Here is a 23356-nt window from a genome sequence, read left to right as displayed (position 1 = left end):
CCTGTGATGGGGAAATATTGGCTGTATTATGCACAATATACTACAATAGGAGGACAATAATATAATGTCCTGAGTCTGCTATTGAGACAGCATCATGAGGATTGGCCTTAAGTTGTACCAGTGCAGACTGTTAAAAGAAAAGCTGGCACAAAGGCCATTGTTGGTGGGAGCATAATTGTTTTAAGAAATGTCAAGCTAATATGTACACTGGTGAATACTTTGTAGAATGGTGGGTATGAGTCAAAACATCATAGTAGGAGTTGAAGCCCATGAATTGGGATACCATTGGGGGAGGCAGTTGGTTTGTCAGTGGGCTGAAGGGACAGATGTAGCATTGTGAATGAACGATTTGGAATGAGCTAAGGATGGTGATAGACAACAAACTATGCAAATGCAAGTATTAATTAATAGCAATAAATAATGAGAACATGAAATAACACAATAAAGAGTTCTTAGAGTGAGATTGATGGATGGCAAGTGAGTGTAATTAATCCCTTTGTTCAAGACCCTGATGGTTGAGGGGTAGTAACTGTTCTTGAACCTGGTGTTGCGAGTCCTGGGGCTCTTCTACCTTGTACCTGATGCCAGCAGCAAGAACAGAGCATGGCCTGGATGGTGAGGATCTCTGATCATGGATGTTGCTTTCCTATAACAGTGTTTCATGTAGATGTGCTCAGTGGTTGGAAAGGCTTTATCCGTGATGTGACTTCTGCCTACTACAGAGACTGACGGCAATATATACTATACACATGTGCAATATGCAAGTAGAATAAACAAAGAGAAGTCATCAGTGAACTTTGCAGAGTGGTGCAGACTTCCATTCATCAATTACTGAATATGGCAACACACATTTAATTTTTCAGAGCATTTTGAAATGTGTTTGTCACAATACTTCCTTTTTCAATTTCTGTTTGTGTACTTTACAATCCAATTCTGTGCAATAAGGTTGAAGACGACCATGGGGGAGTTCAGATGAGGGTTAATGAGTGTCGGTATTTGCCTGTGTCTGTACCTGATTTCAGGATAAAAACAAAATGACCAGCCAAAGCTAGAAACCTGGGAGTTCTCATTGCCACAGCGTCTAAAGCTACAGGTTTGTGGGAAAGTTGCAGAAACCACTTGTACTTCTGGGCCTGGATTTCCCACATAAGGCTAACTGACTGCAGTTCCGTGCAGCACACTATAAAGACTTCTGACAAGGCAGTAGTGCTAATGAAGGGCATATAATCAGAGTTGCGTGTAACAAGCTACTGATGTGGAGGACTTTATATATGGCTAAACCAAAGTAGCAGTAATAATGTGGAAGATGAATTTGTGAATTGTATTAGGCTGAGTGGTTCAGGGAAATGTCAGAGATAAGTTTTTTTAACACAGAATGGAGAGTGCATGCAGGGGTGGGGTGGATGTTGTTTTAAAAGACTTTTATATATGCACATGGATATAAGAAAAATGGTGGATTATGGATCATGGAAGGAAGGGTTATATTGATTGTGGAGTAGGTTTATGTAGATGGGTGCAACATTGTGGGCCAAAGGGCCCGTACTGTGCTGTACTGTTCTATGAGCCTTTTATCCAGCATTCTCAAATACCATTTGCTTCCATCATACCTTGCCCCCCCCCAAATCCACTTAGCATTTGGGGTGAGTGATAAAAGGGCAAATGAAGATGAGAACATTCTTGCTCTGTAGAATATTGCCATATTATTCTATCTTCAACTTCAACTGGTTCAATTCTATATCAGAGAATGTATGCAGTATACAACCTGATATTCTTACTCTTCGCAGAGACATTCACAAAACAAGAACCCAAAAGAATGAATGATAGGAACGTCAGAACCTCAAAGCCCTCCTTGCCACGCACAAGCATCAGTAGAAGCATCAACCCTTCTCCCACTTGCACCAGCAGAAGCACTGAACACCCCGACCACCATGCAAGGAATAGCAAAACCCCAAAGGAGACCTTGAGCTTTGTCCATCAAAAACTACAGTCCATAACCCAGTAGTAGGCAGCCTTCGATCCCAGGGGATCATGGGTTTGTGCCTCTGGTGGACTGTGTCCTCTCCAGGGTGCAAGCGTGGGTGGGAAGATTTGAAGAACCAGCTGCAGCCCATGCAGCAAGTTCCCCCTCTCCACATCACTGATGTAGTCCAAAAGAAGGGCAATCGCTGATACAGCTTTGCACCAGTGTCGTCACAGAGGGTGCCAGAGTGAAGTTGTAAATAACATCAAACCGACCTAAGGATCCCAGCTCTGGATTTCTTCCTTGGGGTTTACTCCCAAAGCCTTTCCAATGGGTGGGTATGGCTGCAAGGCTGCAGAGGTTTAAAATCAGAGTTTTTCTTCTCCTAGGCGGGCTGCTGTCCAAGGCTGATGAGCCCCACCTGCCTGAAGCAACTGGTTTTGAGGCACCAGTGGTCCACCTTTGCCCCTTCTCTTGTCAGTAGAAACAGTTCCGCCAGGCCTAGCAGCTAAGCTACACCTGAAGGCCGAGAGTTGGACTTGGTTGTCAGAGGCTGCTAAGAGCCTCATGCTATTTGGAGCACTTTATAGGTAGTGAGAGCTTATCCCCACTACCACCCCAGCTATGACAACCTTAGGAACCAGTTCATAACCCAGCACTTCAATATCTCAGACAGGCTCTCTTTCACCATCGAGGAAGAGAGTGATGGCTTCTGCTACAACAAGAGGGGAGGCTGGCAGCTCACTGTTTCAATATTACAATCTTCCATGTTGCTTCTGCAAGTCCCCCAACATGAGGACCGACAGGCTTTCACTCACCATCAAAAGAGAGAGAGAGGGAAAGTCATCGCTCGAGTACAGGGGCTTCCTCTGATTGCAGCACAACCCACCTGTTATCCCGATGTTTCAGTGTCCCACAACACTTCAATTGGCGAGGAACCAGGTCTTCTACGGTGCCTCTCCCTGAAGGCACACGTTTTCCAAGCCACTCCTAGAGGCAGTGAGATATCAGGTTGTGTGACCGGTGAAAAAACCACCGCTTGCAGGAGAATCATAACTGTAGAAAACGGACTCCGACAGAACCCCAGCCACCTTGAAAAGAGAAAAAAGATATAAGAAAAAAAGAATAAACTGTTTCATGGACAAACTGGAAGAAGTCACCTAGGTTTGCAAAAACCACTAACATCATCTTCTTGAAATCGTTGCCCAATGCATATGCTCCTGTTACATGGCAAAATAATTATTTTTCCTTTAAAAATCTCAGGGTTTCTCTTTTTATAAATTATTATTGCAACTGTGCTTACTGCCTTTTCTTCAAATGCTCAAGACACTGCAAAAATAAAGTTTCTCCACCTCATTATTAAAGTCTCCACCTATTCTCTGTTTTGTCATGTTCTGCAGTAAACGGACTTCATGCATTTCAGTAAATTAGGGTAAAGTGGTCCTATGCAGCATCTTGAACTGTTAATCACATTGAAGGCATTTAAACTAAGAATTAATGAGATCTGAGTACGAGAGTGCTCACAGCACTTTAATTTTCTTTTTGAGAGCTGAGCAATCTGATGGGTGCTTCCAGCAGTTTCTGTTGTTATATACTAGGGTTGTAAAATTAAATTAAGCCAACAGCAATTAGCTACTTCCAGGGTGGACCTTTCCACATTTCATGAGGATTTGCATGGAAGATCATTTGTGAATTCACTTTTGAAAGGCCTGGCTCAAATTTTTAGTGGGTACTATCATCTTTCAGGTGAATAGGGTAATTTTTTTTGTCTCAAAAATATAACTCATTGATAAACACACACAGTATTGTGTACAGTTCTGGCCAAAACACTATGGGAATGATGTGACAGCAATAGAGAAAGTACACAAGAGATTGACCAATATGTTGTCTGGAATGGAGAGCTATCGTTATGGGGAGAGATTGAATAGTTTGGGTTTATTCTCATCTGAATGTAAGAGGTTGAAGTCGCTTCATAAAAGTTTAAAAATTGAGGGGCATGAGTTGAATATTTAGTCAGAATCTTTTATCCAGAGCAGGAGAATCTAAAATTAGTGGGGGGACAAGTTTCATATGAGAGGGAAGGGAGAAACTTAAAACAGATCTTAGATAAATTTTTCACCCTGAGTGATGAATATCCTGAATGATCTTCCAGCAGAGGGATGGAAACAGATAAAATTACAATGTTTAAAAGGAGTGTGAATAGGTACCTGGATCTGGATGGAATTGAGGGATACAGGCATAATATGTGCAAATGGATTTGCATTAATAGGCATCACAGTTAGCATGGTTGACATGGACTATAAGGGTTCATTTCTATGTTTTTAAGAAGTTGGTGTTTTCCATCTGCTGAAGGTATTCATATTATGCTGTTAGGATCCACGATTTATAGGAAACAGCAACAATGGGAAGTGTGTTAAACTAGAAAATCATTCTGATTTTCTACCTGAAATGCAATCTGAAGGTTGCAGTGTGTTAGATACATCGGTTTCGACTGAAGGGTAAAGGCTGGAGTCGATTAACATTTTAGTTTAAGGGTGTCTATTAGGGGCATCCAAAAATTAGTGAAAATAGCAAAAAGAAAATTACCAATATTAAGAAAAAGTTATCTACTAGAAAACACAGTAATAGTGCCACACTTTGTCCAATGTGAACTCCTGGCTGCTTCTATCTCTGCCACTGAATTGCCTCGTTTATTAGGCACTAGGACATACCATCTTTAATTACCTACAAAGTTAACTTAAGACTACACATGAATTAAAATACGATGCACCCCACAATGCAGTTGCAATTATATTACGAAATAAATATCTACCTTAAATACAGTATACAAACAACATAAACACATTCACACATCCCCATCACTAAAGAAATGAGGTATGTAATGGTGTATGGTGAGAAAGGCAATATAAAGCCAACCCATTATGAAAATATAGCAGGGAAGATACTGAAGTCTGCACAGTCAGTGCAGTGACAGCAGAATGATAAGGGTGGTTGGGTGTGTGTGTGTGTGTGTGTAGTGCATTTACCAAGCGCTCTCCATCACATTACCAACCTCCTGTCCTGCAGCAATGATGTTCAGCAGCTAAGACAGGTAGTCTGCAGTAACATTACCTTTCCCTGCCTTATGGTGAACACTGAATTTGAAGGGTTGGAGCTCCAGGTACCACCTAGCGTTATGGTCCTTCATTGTCTGGATCCATATCAATGCTCTGTGGTCTGTGTAAAGGTCAAACTCTCTGCCAAGGAGGTAGTACCAGAGACTGTCAAGGGCCCACTTAATGGCCAGACACTCCCTTTCAATGGAGCAGTAGCTGGTTTCTCTTGGGAGGAGCTTTCAGCTCAGGTAAAGGACAGGTCGCTCTTCTCTAGGTTGTCCTGAGGCAGTCACTGCTCCTGATGCACACACCTGGACAAGAAACCATCTGTCAAAGTCTGGGCTCCGAAGAACAAGTGAAGAGCACATGTGTGCTGTAAGGGCTTGAAAGGCATTGTCACACTCATTGTCCACATCATTTGGCTGGTAACAAGCTTCCCAGCAAGGTTAGTCAGAGGTGCAGCCAGGGAGGAATTATGGAATGAGCCTGCAGCACCAGCCTGCCAGACTGAATTTCCTTCTTGCTGCAAGCTTGAAGACTGTTGAGGATTGCTTCCAATTTGTCCACCTTTGCTTGAACCACTGCATCCTGTTTACAGATACTGTTCTTACATTTGCTAAGTATGCCCGCAGTAAAAGAATCTCAGGGTTGTATGTGGTGAAGTGTATGTACCCTGACAATAAATTTTACTTTGAACTTTGAGCTGGTAGCCAAGGTATTTAATTTTCGTTTTTGCCCACTCACATGTTTGTAGATTGAAGGTGAGATCATCAGCATCAATATTCTCTAGGACCCTGCCCAGAAGGTCCAGGTCTAGCCACACATTTCTAGGTTGCATTTCGTTTGCCTGAGATTACGTCTTTACTTTCTCCTGGTCCTGCTCCTAATACTCTGAGGAGTGGTACTCTGCACTCCTCATTGATTTAGATCTCCTGGCTGGAGGTTCCAGGTTGAGGTTGAACACAATTCTGGTGCTTCCACTAGCCAGGAGCACCTCATAGGTGTCAAGTTTTGAGCTCTCAAATCTGCTTGAGTTAATCTATTTAGAGCAGTGCTCATCCCAGGGAACACGAGGAACATACCAAAGAACACAGAAACGGTTCGCAAGAACTATAAGGTGGTCATGAATACCAAGGCAGACAGGTGTGTTTGCTGCTGGTAACTCGATGAAGTCAAGCAATTTATCCCTCAGAACCTGACCACCTCAGTGATTGACGCTGCTACCAACCACTTCAGGGAGTAATGAAGCACCCTATGCCTGTCTGCACCCGCGCCCTTGCTTCTCCAGTGCTTTTCCAAAATTGTTCAACGGTGTGAGTTACAGTTTAGACATGGAAGACTAGATGATGATCAGGTAATGACTTCTGACAGCGCCTCTACTTTCTTAGAAGTTTGTGTAGATTCAGCATGGCACCAAATACCTTGACAAACTTCTATTGATGAACAGTGGAGAGTAGCTTCATATATGTGACTGACAGTAAACCTGATCGTCATATGGGTCTTGAATATCTGGGATATGATCAACAGAAGAAGACTCTTTCATGTCAAAGTGAAAACAGATCACCACAAAGTGATCTAAATTAATTGCAAATATAAAACACAAAATTATTGATTGTGTAAGTATTCACCCCCTTTAATATGACACACCAAATTATCACTGGTGCAGCCAGTTGGTTTGAGAAGTCACATAATTAGTTAAATGGAGATCATCTGTGTGCAGTCAAGGTGTTTCAATTGGTTGTAGTAAAAATACACCTCTAACTGGAAGGTCCAACTGCTGGTGAGTTGGTATCCTGGTAAACGCTACACCATGAAGACAAAAGAACCCTCCAAGCAACTCTGTGAAAAGTTTATTGGAAAGTATCAGGAGATAAATACAAGAAAATTTCCAAGTCACTGAATATCCCTTGGAGTGCAGTTAAGTCAGTGGTCAAGAAATGGAAAGAATATGGGACTGCTGGAGCAGGCCATCAAAAACTGAGTGACTGCGGAAGAGGTGAGACCTAGGTCAACTCTGGAGGGGTTACAAGCTTCAGTGCCTGAGATGAGAGAGACCGTGTATACAACAACTGTTGCCCGGGTGCTTCACCAGTCATAGTTTATGGGAAAGGGGCAAAGAGAAAGCCAATGTTGAAAATAACTCATGAATTCTCAGACAGAGTTTGCCAGAAGTCATGTGGGAGACTCTGAAATCAGCTGTTAAGAAGGTTCTATAGTCTGATGAAAACAAAATTGAGCTTTTTGATCATCACACTAAACATGATGTTTGGCTTAAACCAGACACTGCACATCATCAAAAACACACCCAGCCAACTGTGAAGCATAGTGGTGGCTGTGTCATGCTGTGGGGATACTTCACTGCAGCAAGCCCTGGAAGGCTTGTGAAAGTAGAGGGTAAAATGAATGCAACAAAATACAGGGAAATCCTGGAGGAAAACCTGATGCAGTCTGTAAAAGAACAGTGACTTGGGAGAAGATTTGTTTTCCTGCAAGACAACGACCCCAAGCAAAATCTACACAGGAATGGCTTCAAAATAGCAAAGTTAATGTCCTAAAGTGGCCAAGTCAGAGACCAGACCTCAATCCAATTGAGAATTTGTGTCTGGACTTGAAAAGAACTGTTCACTTATGATCCCCATGTAGTCTGACAGAGCTTGAGCGCTTTTGTAAAGAAGAATATGGGGAAAATTGCAGTGTCCAGATGTGCAAAGCTAATAGAGGCCTATTCACACAGACTCAAGGCTGTAATTGCTGCCAAAAGTGTATCTACTGTAGCTGATTTGAATGGTGTGAGTATATATGCAATCAATTATTTTGTTTTATATTTGTAATTAATTTAGATCACTTTGTCGAGATCTGTTTTCACTTTGACATGAAATGTCTTTTTCTGTAATCGGTGTCAAAAAAGCCAAATTAAATCCACTGATTCAAAGTTGTAAAACAATAAAACATGAAAACTTGCAAGGAGCATGAATACTTTTTACAGGTACTGACAAATACAGTTCTGTGCAAAGGTCTTGGGCATCCCAGCTTTATATATGTGTACACATCAAAATAAAACCCTCGGCCTCTTCAGAAAACAATACAGATCTAACCAAATTTCCCTCAAGTCTAAGCTTCACTAGCCCGAGCAATATCTTGATAAATCTCATCTCTAGTGCAGTCACATCCTTCCTGTAATGTTGTGCACAAAACATTGTGCAGCACTGTAGCTGTGGCCTAAATAGTGTTTTATATGGTTGTAGCTTGACTACCCTGCAACTTCTGTTTTCATATCTCAGGCAATGAAGACAAGTATCCTGCATTTTCGTTGGCTATGTGGAACAGTCAATGTTTCAAGCCTTCCCGGGAAATGCTCCCCAACTCTTCCTCCAGTGTGTTGATGACTGCGTTGATGCTGCTTCAGGCATCCATGCTCAGCTCGTCAATTTCATCAACTTTGCCTCCAACTTCCTCCCTCCCCTTAACTTCACGGTCCATTTCTGACACCCCCTGCTCTTAACACTTTTCTCAATCTCTGTCTTCATCTCTGGAGATAATCTGTCAACCGACATCATTTATAAACCTCCCAATTCGTGTGGTTATCTTGACTGTACCCCTTCCCACCCTGTCTCCTGTTAAAATGCTGTTCCATTTTCTCAGTTCCTTTGTCTCCGGCACATCTGTTCCAGGATGCAGCTTTCCTTTCTAGACGACAGAGAAATCCTCCTCCTTCAGAGAACAGTTTTCCTTACTCCACCATTGATGCTACTGTCACTCACATCTTCTCCATTTCCCAAATGTCTGCCCGCACCCCATCTTCCCACCGCCTTAACAATGATAGAGTTCCTCTTGTCCTTACCTACCACCCCACGAGCCTCCGCATCCAACACATCAATTTTCGCAACTTCTACCATCTCCAAAGGGATCCTACCACCAAACATATCTTTACTTCCTGCCTCTCTCCACTTTCCACAGGGATCACTCTCTCCATGATCTCCTTGTCCATTTATCCCACTAATTTCCCTCCTGGCAGTTATCCCTGTAAATGGACAGAGTGCTGCACCTGCCCATTCATCTCATCCCTCACCTCGATTCAGGGCCCCAAACTGTCCTTCCAAGTGAAGCAACACTTCATCTGCAAATCCCCTGGTGTCGTCTATTGCGTCTGGTGCTCCCGATGCAGCCTTCTCTACTTCGGTGAGACTCGTCATAAATTAGGGGACCATTTCGTTGAACACCTCCACTCCATCTGCCGAAAGCCATAAATTTTAGTTCTGATTCCCATTCCCATTCCCATTCCTATTCCGACATGTCCTCTTGTCCCACAATGAAGCCACCCTCCGGGTGAAGTGCAACACCTTACCTTGGGTAACCTCCAACCTGATAGCATGAAAATCAAGGAATTCTTCCAATTTAAAAAATTAATCACTCCCCTTCTCTCTTTTTCTATTCTCTCTCTGGCCACTTACCTCATCTGCCTACCACCTCCCCCTGGGTCCCCTCCTCCTTCCTTTTCACATGGTTCACTCTCCTCTCCTGTCAGATTCCTTCCTCGCCAGCCCTTTGCCTTTCCTACCCACATGGCTTCACCTGTCACCTTCTAGCTAGCCTCCTTCCCCACCCCCACCCCCAGCTCCACATTTCATTCCGGTGTCTTTCCCCTTCCTTTCCAGTTCTGAAGAAGGGTCTGGGCCTGAAGCATCAGCTGTTTATTCATTTCCAGAGATGCTGCCTGATCGGCTGAGTTCCTCCAGCATTTTTGTGTGTGTTGCTTTGGATTTCCAGCATCTGTAGATTTTCTCATGTTTACGTATCTTCTTTGCCATTTCACACATTCTTAAGGAATGTATGAACATACATTTCAAGGACTTCTGTTCCTCTACACTATGTTGCATTTCAACTTTCATCTCGATTTCTTTTGCCTTGCTTGTCTCCCCAAATACTTTTTTCTTGCAGTTCTCTTACTAAATATCAAGAAGTATTTGGGGAGACAATATGTAATGTACCTTAATATGCAGTACATCCGAGAGAGCCAAATCAGTGAGTTGTAAATCACCTCGGATTTCTGAGTCACTTGTGTTATTTTGTTCAACTTGCAAGGAAACAGAAAGTTGGCATAGTTGTTTCACAATGCACGGACATCTGGCAGATTAGTAATAGAGGCAGTTAATCATACAGAAGGTGATAGAGGCAGGAACAATTACAATGGTTGAATGGTATTTAGACAAGTACATGGATAGGAACAGTTTAGAGGGTTATATGCTGAAATCAGACAAATCAGTGTAGTTCTGGGAGGCAGCTTGATTAGCATGGATGTGATGGACTGAAGGGCCATGTTTCTCTGCTGTATAACTTTGACTTTGATGACACATGTTGAATAGTTGTCGAAACTTCCCTCAGTTATCAGTAACGGGAATTAAATATCAATTTGCCTTTTTAACATATGGTTTCTGCCTGTAACATAGTCAGTTTGTTTCAATTATGAGATGCTCAGGTTGTTGCACGTGTTTTTCCAAAGGTTCACAGCAGCATATTTCATTGATGAAGTAAGCCAAGCATTGGTCCCTGATTTCACGAGGGCCCTAGGTGTCCTGTTGCAATTCCACAAATTTGTGGCTCAGAATTAATTGTAACTAAAGACTGATAAATCCAATTCTAGCTCACTCCAAAATATACCAATTCAGCGAATGTGAATCGTTGTGTTCTTGAATAACAAAAAAAAACAGCAGATCTTGGCCCTTACCAAATAAGTTAAATGTACTTAATATTAGCCAGAAATGTGAAGGAGGATTTGGTCTGTGGCTGTGTCAAAAAGCACCCATTTCCTACAAAAGGCTTCTTGCATTTTGCCACTCACAGCAGACCAAAGTTTGAAGTGCTATTATCAAGTTGCACACACTTGCGGCTAAACAAAATCTATTGAAGCCAAGTTTATTTTTGGTGCAGTCTTTGATTATTCAGTGGATTGTTTTGGAACACAGTGATGTCTTCATTATTGTGCAAGGACAAGGCAGTAAGGGTCAGCCAACTGCTAGAATGAACTGATAGAAGCCGTTGATCGGTATGTATGTATGTATTGTAAAAGTGAGATCCCCCACCCACAACACCCTGGAATTACCCTTTGAGACGGCTAACTTGCACCATGATCCTCAAGGCAGGATAAATGCAGTGCTTGGGAAAAGTATTCAACCCCCAGAGTTATTTTCACATTTTACTGTCTCATTTTCAAAATTGAAAATAAATTGTAGTAGGATTTTTGAGCCAATCTACAAAATATGGTGCATAATGTGAAATCAATGTAAATTTCTAAAATCTCAACAATTTACAAAAAAAATTAAAACCAAATTGTAAGGCTAAGAAAGTATTCATCACCTTTGTAATTACTGCAGTAACTTCCTTCAGATGCAATAATGTATATTACCTTACCAACTCACCCAATTTGTTGATGTAGAATATTGGTGCATCACCTGTTTTCAATGAATTCATAAGAATAAGTACCCCCTTTCTTGGTAAAATCCAATAGTGTGGTAGATTTTCAAAAGACCAAACCAAAATGAAGACAAGACTATTCAAGACAAGTCAGGGAAATGATAACTGAGAAGCAGAAATCGGGGGGAGGATACAGGACCATCTCAAAGGCCCTGATCATACCCCAGAGATCAGTGCATTCTTTCATGAAAAAATATGAAGCCACAGCCACACTGTCTAGGTCAGGTTGCCTCTCTCAACTTAGTCACCAGAGAATAATGACACTTGTAAAGGAGACCACTGTGACACCAACAGTCAGTCTGAGTGTGCTGCAGAAGTCAGCGGCTGCAACTGGAGATGAAGTTCATGGCTTCCAACGTTCAAGGCTTTGCACAAAAAGGGTATTTATGGAAGAGTGCTAAGGAAGAAGCCCTGGCTAAAAATAAAAGGCATATCCTTGCCCATAAAGACTTTGCAAAGTGTCACTTAGAATGCACTGAAAAGATGTGGAAGAAGGTCTTGTGGTCGGATGAGACTTTCTTTTTAAATCTTTTTATTGAATAAGTATACAAAAAGGTAAGCCATATAAACATTAATACAATGTTAAAATATAATAAAATTCCAGAAGGTATCAATACCAAAAAAAATACTACAAACACTGTCGGATGAGACTAAAGTAAAATTTTTTGGCCTCAACACTAAGCGGTACCCGTGGCGTAAATCTAATACTGCACATCAGCCTAGTAACACCATTCCTACTTTAAAGAATGGCGGGGTTAGTATCATGCTATGGAGATAATTTTCAGCATCAGGGACAGGAAATATGGTCGCAATTGATGGGGAGATTAATGCTGCTGAATACAGAGAGATGCTGGATAAAAACCTGCAGCCTGTGCCAGAAAGCTTAATCTGGGGGTGGGGGGGGGGTGCGTGGAAGGTTTCTCTTTCAACAGGATGACGACCAGAAGCACACTGCCAGAGCATCCATGAGGTGGCTTCAAATGAAGAAAATTCATGTCCTTGAGTGGCCCAGTGAGGGTGTTAACCTTAACCCAATTGAACATCTCTGGCAGGATCTCAGAATTGCCGTCCACTGCTGATCCCCAACTAACCTGGCGTTGCTTGAGCAAGTCTGCAAGTAAGAATGGTCAAATTTTGCTCCATCAAGTTGTGCAAAGCTAATGGAGACTTACCCAAAAAGACTGCTGGCTTTTCGGGTAAGTTGCGAGGGGTGGTTCAATTAAGTACTGAGCAAAGGGGGATGAAAACTTTTGAATTGGAGACATTTCAGTTTATCATTTTTTAGTTTTTCATGCTTTAGAATTATCCCAGTTTACTGTGAAAAAAAGAAGCATGTGCTTCAGAAACAAAAATTCTCAGTTAGGTTGATCAGAATTCCCCAGGTGAAGGGCCCAGTGGAGCTCTGCAGATACTAGGAAAACTGACTATGAGCAACACACATAAAAGTTGCTGGTGAACGCAGCAGGCCAGGCAGCATCTCCAGGAAGAGGTGCAGTCGACGTTTCAGGCCGAGACCCTTCGTCAGGACTAACTGAAGGAAGAGTGAGTAAGGGATTTGAAAGTTGGAGGGGGAGGGGGAGATCCAAAATGATAGGAGAAGACAGGAGGGGGAGGGATGGAGCCAAGAGCTGGACAGGTGATAGGCAAAAGGGATACGAGAGGATCATGGGACAGGAGGTCCGGGAAGAAAGACGGGGGGGGGGGGGGAACCCAGAGGATGGGCAAGGGGTATATTCAGAGGGACAGAGGGAGAAAAAGGAGAGTGAGAGAAAGAATGTGCGTATAAAAATAAGGAACAGATGGGGTACGAGGGGGAGGTGGGACATTAGCGGAAGTTAGAGAAGTCAATGTTCATGCCATCAGGTTGGAGACTACCCAGACGGAATATAAGGTGTTGTTCCTCCAACCTGAGTGTGGCTTCATCTTTACAGTAGAGGAGGCTGTGGATAGACATGTCAGAATGGGAATGGGATGTGGAATTAAAATGTGTGGCCACTGGGAGATCCTGCTTTCTCTGGCGGACAGAGCGTAGGTGTTCAGCAAAGCGGTCTCCCAGTCTGCGTCGGGTCTCGCCAATATGTAAAAGGCCACATCGGGAGCACCGGACGCAGTATATCACCCCAGCCGACTCACAGGTGAAGTGTTGCCTCACCTGGAAGGACTGTTTGGGGCCCTGAATGGTGGTAAGGGAGGAAGTGTAAGGGCATGTGTAGCACTTGTTCCGCTTACACGGATAAGTGCCAGGAGGGAGATCAGTGGGGAGGGATGGGGTGGATGAATGGACAAGGGAGTCGCGTAGGGAGCAATCCCTGCGGAATGCAGAGAGATGGGGGGGAGGGAAAGATGTGCTTAGTGATGGGATCCCGTTGGAGGTGGCGGAAGTTACGGAGAATAATATGTTGGACCCGGAGGCTGGTGGGGTGGTAGGTGAGGACCAGGGGAACCCTATTCCTAGTGAGGTGGCGGGAGGATGGAGTGAGAGCAGATGTACGTGAAATGGGAGAGATGCATTTAAGAGCAGAGTTGATAGTGGAGGAAGGGAAGTCTCTTTCTTTAAAAAAGGAAGACATCTCCCTCGTTCTAGAATGAAAAGCCTCATCCTGAGAGCAGATGCAGTGGTCCCATGATCCTCTCGTATCCCTTTTGCCTATCACCTGTCCAGCTCTTGGCTCCATCCCTCCCCCTCCTGTCTTCTCCTATCATTTTGGATCTCCCCCTCCCCCTCCAACTTTCAAATCCCTTACTCACTCTTCCTTCAGTTCGTCCTGACGAAGGGTTTCGGCCTGAAACGTTGACTGCACCTCTTCCTAGAGATGCTGCCTGGCCTGCTGCGTTCACCAGCAACTTTTATGTGTGTTGCTTGAATTTCCAGCATCTGCAGAATTCCTGTTTGCGTTTTTAAACTGACTATGAGTTTGATCTTCAGATATTAAAATAGATACTAACCCATCCAATAATTAGAGTAGATTGGATTTCAGTATTATCAGAGAAAGTGATGGGGATTCAATGTACTGAACTGCAAATCAATACAAAACTGGAGAAAACCTACCTTTTTTTGTAATGATATTGGCAAGGCCTATTAACTGCTGTGCTCCATTACATAGTCCTTGCTACAAAGCAGAAACTTGTGCAAGATCAAATCTGAATGTTCTACAGCTTCTGGGTCTGTGAACAGATAATTAGGCACTCGCAGAGAGAAGTCGCATGTCTCCCCCACCCCCCCACCCCCCCCCACACACACACACCACTACACCTTCAGATTCTACTCTCACCTGTGCACTGGGAGCAATTTGCAGTAGCAAATCAACCTACCAACCCACGTATCTTTGGGATGTGGACGGAAATCAGATCTTCCAGTATGTGATCCATGCTGACGGAGGGAGAGTGTGTAAACTCCACACAGACAGTACCAGAGGTCAGGACTGAGCCTAGGTCTCCCTCGCACTGTCCTGAGTCTGTGGGTGTAAGACCGGGAGCATTGGCGATCTGTTTGGTACACGGTATGTAAGTCAGGAGGAGAGATTCAACAAAACTATCAAAAATGTGTAAGATATTGGTTATCTTTGGCCCAGACTATGTGTTTGTAAGCCACCCTTTTGATCTATTTCAGAGGAACAATTTGCTTCCTGATGAAAATAACATAGTACGTTTGCAAGAGGAGTTAAAGGCACTGAAACTACGTGAGGCAGAGGCAGTGAATTCTATGAAAGAGCTGCACCAGCAGGTGAAGGATTTGGATGAACACTGGCAGGTAAGCGAGGTCTGGTCCTACTAGTGGGAGCTTCCAACATCCTGTGTCTTGCATTACACATTTTAGAGTAATTGGCATTTCTAAATCAGATGATCTAAACAGCAGCAGGCCAACAGAATATGTTGTGTTAAAATGTGCCCTGGAGTAGTACTCACATTGAACTGAAATGCTTTCAGCGGCACCTTGCACGAACTGGCGGTCGGTGGAAGGATTCTCCAAAGAAGAATGCCACCAATGAGCTACACAATGAGCTGATGACCGTGCGATTTAGTGAAGCCCAGGCACAAGCTGAACTGCGAGAGCTGAGGCATAGAGTGCTGGAACTGGAGACACAGGTACCTGAAATAAACATGACAAAACTACCTCGGGCATTCAGTCCACTGGCACTGGATGCTCATTAACTGATTAGAAACAGCATCCAGAAGAAGCTATTTCCAAGTTATTAATCTGTAATAAGTTGTCAAAGCATTATTACGATGGCAGGTTACTGATTTTATCACAGCGTGATTAACGTTAAAGTTGGCTGTCCTAAAATATACGTGTGGTTCAATAGCCAGGGGTATGGTCCGACAATATAATTTAACAGGACATGCTAATATCAAATCCAATAAGGGTCTGCAAAAGACAGCATGCTGGTATATCAGTTCCTTAGATTATTGACTGGGTATTGCAGCTGTAACCCAAAAATTACTGGATTCGTCAAATCCATCCTGTAAACTGATTATTTGTTACCAATTAAAAATGTCAAAGGACTGATTGCATTCTACATCAGTGATATTAAACAATGTTTTGTTAGCCATCTTTCTGATTTAAATGCATTAAAATCAGAAAGAAGGCTTACAAAGGTAGATTCAAATGCCACTTTTGATCACTATTTAAGTAGCAATGAGCTAAAGAGCCTCTCGTCCTCTGATTAGCTCTCTGTTGAAGTTCAGAGGTTGTGTATGTTGCAAATCAATGCAAGTGCAAGTTAGGGAACTTGTACTGTATATACCAAAGCTTTTATGTATCTGAGTGCACACAATGTTTCAGGTTACTGCTGTGAGTGTTGAGAAGCAGCCAAAGTAAGTGCCCACATCTGCCCAACTTTTTTTTCCATATGCGTAATCTCTGAAGGCTACGGAGAACTAGTCAGAGAACTAACCATCAGATTAAAACTTGAAAGATTGTAAATGCTCAGAAATTTAGGCAGTATCACAGGAAAGAGAAATAAAGTTTAAGGTATTAGGTAGAAGTACCCTCCTCACAATGAACAGGCAATGAAGGCTTTTGGTGTCTTCAATAGCAGAGACAGTGACTAGAATGGACTCCAGAAAAAGAACTTGCTTATACCATGGACAACTACTAGAATTGTAATTGTGCAGTGGCTTTCTCGCAATCAAAATTGATCTTGTTAATCGCTTTTCATTGTGCATCTATTAAAATGCAAATATAATTTTGGCTAAAATTGATGTTTTGGTTGTATTTACAGCTTTTATAAATTATTCTCCCTGATTAACTCACTACAGGAAATTAAAGTACACAAGAGCTGATATTTCAAACATAGAACATAGAAATCTACAGCACATTACAGGCCCTTCAGCCCACAATTTTGTGCCGACCATGTAACCTACTCTAGAAACTACCAACACATAGCTGTTGATTTTTCTAAGCTCCATGTACCTTTCTAAGAGGCTCTTAAAAGACCCTATTGTATTTGCCTCCACCACCAGCAGTGCATTCCACACACCCACCACTCTCTGTTTGAAAAACTTGCCTCTGACATCTCCTCTGTACCTACTTCCAAGCACCTTAAAACTATGCCCCCTCATGTTAGCCATTTCAACCCTGGGGAAAAGCCTCTGGCTATCCACAGGATCAATTCCTTACATCATCTTATACACCTCTATCAGGTCACCTCTCATTCTCTGTCGCTCCAAGTAGAAAAGGCCAAGTTCATTCAACCTATTCTCAGAAGGCATGCTCCCCAATCCAGACAACATTCTTGTAAATCTCCTCTGAACTTTTTCTATATTATTCACATCCTTCCTGTAGTGAGGTGAACAGAACTGAACACATTAGTCCAAATGGGGTCTGACCAAGGTCTTACATAACTGTAACATTACCTCACAGCTCTTGAACTCAATCCTATGGCTGATGAATGCCATCACACCGTACGTCTTCTTAACAATACTGTCAACCTGCCCAGCAGCTTTGAGCGTCCTATGGACATGGACCCCAAGATTTCGCTTATCCTCCATAGCCGCTCGCAGCAACAAATTCCACAGCTTTATCACCCTCTGACTAAAGTAATTTCTCCGCATCTCTGTTCTAAATAGACGTCCTTCAATCCTGAGGTTGTGCCCTCTTGTCGAAGACACCCCTACCATGGGAAATAACTTTGCCATATCTAATCTGTTCAGGCCTTTTAACATTTGGAATGTTTCCATGAGATACCCCCTCATTCTCCTGAACTCCAGGGAATACAGCCCAAGAGCTGCCAGATGTTCCTCATACAGTATTCCTTTCATTCCTGGAATCTTTCTTGTGAATCTTCTTTGAACCCTCTCCAATGTCAGTATATCCTTTCTAAAATAAGGAGCCCAAAACTGCACACAATACGAGTGCCTTATAGAGCCTCAACATTACATCCCTGCATTTATATTCTATACCTCTAGAAATGAATGCCAACATTGTATTCACCTTCTTCACCACCAACTCAACCTGGAGATTAACCTTTAAGTTATCCTGTACAAGGACTCCTAAGTCCCTTTGCATCTCTGCATATTGAGTTCTCTCCCCATCTAAGTAATAGTCTGCCCATTTATTTCTTCCACAAAGTGCATGACCATACACTTTCCAACACTGTATTTCATTTGCCGCTTCTTTGCCCATTCCCCTAAACTATCTAAGCATCTCTGCAGGTTCTCTGTTTCCTCAACACTACTCGCTCCTCCACCTATCTTTGTATCATTGGTAAATTCAGCCACAAATCTATTAATCCCATAGTCCAAATCATTGACATACATCGTAAAAAAGCAGCGGTCCCAACACCGACCCCTGTGGAACTCCACTGGTAACCAGTAGCCAGTCAGGATAGGATCCCTTTATTCCCACTCTGTTTTCTGCCGATCAGCCAATGCTCCACCCATGCTAGTAACTTCCCTGTAATTCCATGAGCTTTTATCTTGTTAAGCAGCCTCGTGTGCGGCACCATGTCAAAGGCCTTCTGAAACTCCAAGTACATCACATCTACTGCATCTCCTTTGTCTACTCTGCTTGTAATTTCCTCAAAAAATTACAGTAGGTTAGTCAAACAGAATTTTCCGTTCAGGAAACCATACTGGCTTTGGCCTATCTTGTCATGTGCGTCCAGGTACTCTGTAATCTCATCCCTAACAATCGATTCCAACAACTTCCCAACCACTGATGTCAGGCTAACAGGTCCTTACTTTCCTTTCTACTGCTTCCCACCCTTCTTAAAAAGCGGAGTAATGTTTGTAATTTTCTAGTCATCCGGTACAATGCCAGAATCTATCGATTCTTGAAATATCATTGTTAATGCCTCTGCAATCTCTCCAGCTACTTTCTTCAGAACCAGAGGGTGCATTCCATCAGGTCCAGGAGATTTATCCACCCTCAGACCATTAAGCTTCCTGAGCACCTTCTTAGTCATAATTTTCACTGCACCTACTTCACTTTCCTGACACTCTTGAATGTCCGGTATACTGCAGATGTCTTCCACTGTGAAGACTGATGCAAAATACGCATTCAGTTCCTCTGCCATTTCTGCATCTTTCATTACAATATCTCCAGCGTCCTTTTTCTATTGGTCCTATATTTACCCTCAACTCTCTTTTACCCATATATACTTAAAAAAGCTTTTAGTATCTTCCTTGATATTAGTCGCAAGCTTCATTTCATAATTCATCTTTTCCTTCCTAGTGACCTTCTTAGTTTCCTTCTGCAAGTTTTTAAAAGCTTCCCAATCCTCTATCTTCCCACTAGCTTTGGCTTTCTTGTATGCTCTCTTTTTTGCTTTTACTTTGGCTCTGGGCTTGTCAGCCACAGCAGTGTCCTTCTTCCATTTGAAAATTTCTTCCTATTTGGAATATATTTGTCTTACACTTCCCTCATTTTTTGCAGAAACTTCAACCTTTGCTGGTCTGCTGTCCTTCCTGCTGGTGTCCCTTTCCAGTCAATTTTGGTCAGTTCCCCTCTCATGCCATTGTAATTTCCTTTATTCCACTGAATTACCGACACATTGGAATTTAGTTTCTCCTTCTCAAATTTCAAATTTCAAAGTGAACTCGATCATATTGTGATCACTGTTCCCTAAGGGTTCCTTAACCTTAAGCTCTCTTATCACCTCTGAATTATTGCACAACACCCAATCCAGCATAGCTGATTCCCTAGTAGGTTCAACAACAAGCTGTTCTAAAAAGCCATCCCTTAGACATTCTACAAATTCTCTCTCTTGAGGTCCAGTACTAGCCTGGTTTTCCCAATCCACTTTTATGTTAAAATCCCCAACGATTATCATGACATTGCCCTTCTGACACACCTTTTCTACCTCCTGCTGTGATATGTAATCTACATCGTGGCTGCTGTTTGGAGGCCTGTATACTACTGCTTCCAATAAGTAGCACTTAACCTGGGTTGACCTCACCTGCCACTTCTCAGCCCAGTTTTGTATCCTATCAATATCCCGTAACCTCTGACAGCCCTCCAGACTATCCACAATGCCCCAACCCTTTATGTCATCAGCAAACTTAATAACCCACCCTTCTTCATCCTGGTCATTTATAAAAATCACAGAGGAGGGGTCCCAGAATAGATTCCTACAGAACACCACTGGTCACCAACCTCAAATACTTTAACAATTTTGTTGCACACCCTTATGTACACTTTAAATGTCACGATAACATATAAACAGTGCGTGAATTTTGAGTATACTATTCATCATGACTAAATAATAATGTTTCCCCCACAGCATTGTCTCCCCACCCCCAGCAACTATACTGTGCAGTGTGTCTAACAGTGGGCTGTTACAACACACTTGATGAATTTATGGACTTAACAAGCACATCATGCCAGAAATAGTTGATCCTTGAAGGAGAAAGTTTTCAGCCACAAGCAAAGTCCACATGTGAAAGAACCAAAGTAGGAGCAACTTCGATGTCAGGAGAGAGAGAAAGGTCAATGACACAGGAAGGATGTAATTAGGATGCACATCAGATGAATCCTTCCAGCAAGAACTGAGATAAATACCATAATCTGAGCAGGGACTAAAGAGGGAAAATAGGGGGAGAAAATAAGATTAGAATCATAGTTAACATAAAAAGGAACCCAAACTACTTTGACTAGCAGATTTATAGTTAGCAGATAGTTAAAAATTGGGTGGGACAGAATGAATGATTGTGCTCGAAGGATGACCAACTCTAGAATATTTAATGTGTGCCTTGTATCAGTGTTTACTAAAGATGCTGACAAACTTATCATCGAAAGTGACCACAGGTTGCTACGGTTGAGGTTTTAGCAGTACAGTGGATTCTGATAATTGGGACACATCAGCTCCGGTATATCTCGGTCCAGTTAAACTGCTGCCCCAATTAGCCAGACTTTCATGGAAAGAGTGAGAAAGGTATGAAGAAGATTAACTGAATAATAAATTATGTATTTAAATGAAATGCAGGACAAATTAGAATGTTACCAATACTATTGCATTACTATCAAACTGTACGAGGGGTGATTGATAAGTTCGTAGCTTAGGGTAGAAGGAGTCAATTTTAGAAAACCTAGCACATTTATTTTTCAACATAGTCCCCTCCTAAATGTGCACACTTAGTCCAGCGGTCGTGGAGCATATGGATCCCTTCTTTGTAGAAGTGGTCCACAGCAGGGGTGATTGATAACTTTGCAGCCTAAGGTAGGAGGAGATGAGTTATTAACTTCAAATTTCTGCGTTATCACTCAAAGAGTTGAACTGCACACGCATGTAACGAGAGCGTCTTGGCCCTCTAGGTGGTCCACAGCAGGGGTGATTGATAAGTTTGTGGCCTAAGGTAGAAGGAGATGAGTTACACAGCTCTCGTTGCATGCAAGGATGTAACAGCAAGGATACTGCACCAAACCCTCAAGTTTCCAGGCCTCTGGTAGAGGACCCAAGAGGAGGGGGAGAGATGGAGCCAAGAGCTGGACAGTTGATTGGCAAAAGGGAACATTAACTTCTCAAACTTCCGCTAATGCCCCACCTCCCCCTCGTACCCCATCCATTCTTTATTTATATACAAACATTCTTTTTCTCCCTCTGTCCCCCTCACTATACCCCCTCCCCATCCTCTGGGCTTTATCTCCCTCTCCCCCTTTTCTTTCTCCCTAGGCCTCCTGTCCTATGATCCTGTCATATCCCTTTTGCCAATCAACTGTCCCGCTCTTGGCTCCATCCCTCCCCCTCCTGTCTTCCCCTATCATTTCGGATCTCCCCCTCCCCCTCCCACTTTCAAACCTCTTACTCACTCTTCCTTCAGTTAGTCCTGACGAAGGGTCTCGGCCCGAAACGTCAACTGTACCTCTTCCTAGAGATGCTGCCTGGCCTGCTGCGTTCATCAGCAACTTTTATATAGGGAGGTAGCATTCATGGGTTCAATATCCCTTTAGAAATTAGATGACAGAAGAGAAAACGCTGTTGCTAAATCATTGAGTATGTGCCTTCAGGCTTCCGTACCTCCTTGCTGATGGTAGCAATGAGAACAAGGGTGACGGAGGTCCTTAATGATGGACTGCACCTTTTGGTGGCATTGCTGCTTGAAGGTGTCCTGGATACTGTGGAGGCAAGTGCCCATGATGGAGCGGAGTTGTCGTATTACTTATTCTCACCAACTATCAGTGACAAAACTCACTGCTTTTTGAACATAAACGTACACAGCTGACGATATTTGTAACCTGTTCACTGTAAGTAAGGTGCAGTGTCCAATGACCAATCAGGTGCACATGACTGACAGTAATTGGAAACTGTTCAGCAACAATGTTCTGTTCCAATTAAGTGGTAGAGTGTCCCATAACAAACAAAGGGAACCATGGCTATTTTCTTGATTAGTTTTTGTTCTTTAAGTGTTCTCCCAAATAAGTGGCTGCCCCAATTAACCGATGGTCCTATTAATAGGGAATCCACTGTATTTTGATCTGCAACATGCACAAAGTTTATGCACTTTGCTTAAATCTGTTTTAATGTAAAAATGTTGTTTTTTTTCTCTCAGAACCAGGTTAACAGCAGCCTTCTGAACCGAACGGAGCAGGCTTGCACTGGTCTGCAGGACAAGTTGCAGTACGTAACAGCACAGAACAAAGGACTGCAGACTCAGCTCAGTGAGACCAGACGCAAGCAAGCTGAGGTGGACTGCAAGGTGAGCATCAGTTGAACTCCCTTTGAAACATTGCCCGCCAAGTTCAGCCTGTTCAACGAAAGGTGATTTGCTATCTAGCAATTTACAAATGTGACCTGTAAGAGGAGCGTAGAGAAATTCTGAGCATCTTGGAAGAGCTGAGTACTCAGTAAATCAGGAAAGTATAGGGATTATTTTAGTGGCTGAATTAATCATCAAAAATTGTACCACGACTATTGGAGCAACTCGTCAGTTGCGAGTATTAATCACTCTTATGGAGCACCCCAAATGTAATGAACACTTGTGTCGTGCCTCTTAGTGTTTTACAGTTAAAAATAAACAATAGCCTGAAACCGTTTTTGATGTTGAGCTACAAAGGTAACTAAAGGCAAAGCTGCTTATGATGAGCCATTTAAACTAGGGTGCACAAGAGTGTGTAGTTGGAAGAGTGTAAAGGCTTCAAGTTAGTAATGTGTTGAAGGGTGTTACAGAGACATGGAAAAATTTGAAAACATGAAAACTATAAGTCAGCAACCCTAGGTGTAATGCATGAACAGGTGCGGGAGCGAGTTGATCAGAGCAGTTTGCTTTGGATGAACAAAGACTTGTGTAGAGAACTCATGGTTGTGGGCCGAGCCAGAGTTGGGCAGTGATACAGGTGGAGAGTGAGGGTAATAATTGTTCAAAATTCGTTTCAGTGTCAAACACATTATCA

General features: G+C 42.7%; 1 protein-coding gene across 4 annotated transcripts in view; it reads left to right on the top strand.

Annotated features, from left to right (window-relative positions):
- The window catches only part of LOC134339458 (EVI5-like protein), a 275292-nt gene that overhangs the window by 180670 nt on the left and 71266 nt on the right, over positions 1–23356 (top strand). For all 4 annotated transcript variants that reach the window (XM_063035989.1, XM_063035988.1, XM_063035987.1 and 1 more), the window contains 3 exons: positions 15137–15277; positions 15454–15612; positions 22516–22662. In XM_063035989.1, coding sequence (XP_062892059.1) covers positions 15137–15277; positions 15454–15612; positions 22516–22662 — 447 coding nt within the window. The remainder of the gene's footprint in view (positions 1–15136; positions 15278–15453; positions 15613–22515; positions 22663–23356) is intronic.

Source organism: Mobula hypostoma, chromosome 29 (assembly GCF_963921235.1).
Source record: "Mobula hypostoma chromosome 29, sMobHyp1.1, whole genome shotgun sequence".
NCBI lineage: Eukaryota > Metazoa > Chordata > Chondrichthyes > Myliobatiformes > Myliobatidae > Mobula > Mobula hypostoma.
The sequence above is the reverse complement of the archived record's forward strand: the minus strand, read 5'-3'. Positions and strand labels throughout refer to the sequence as shown.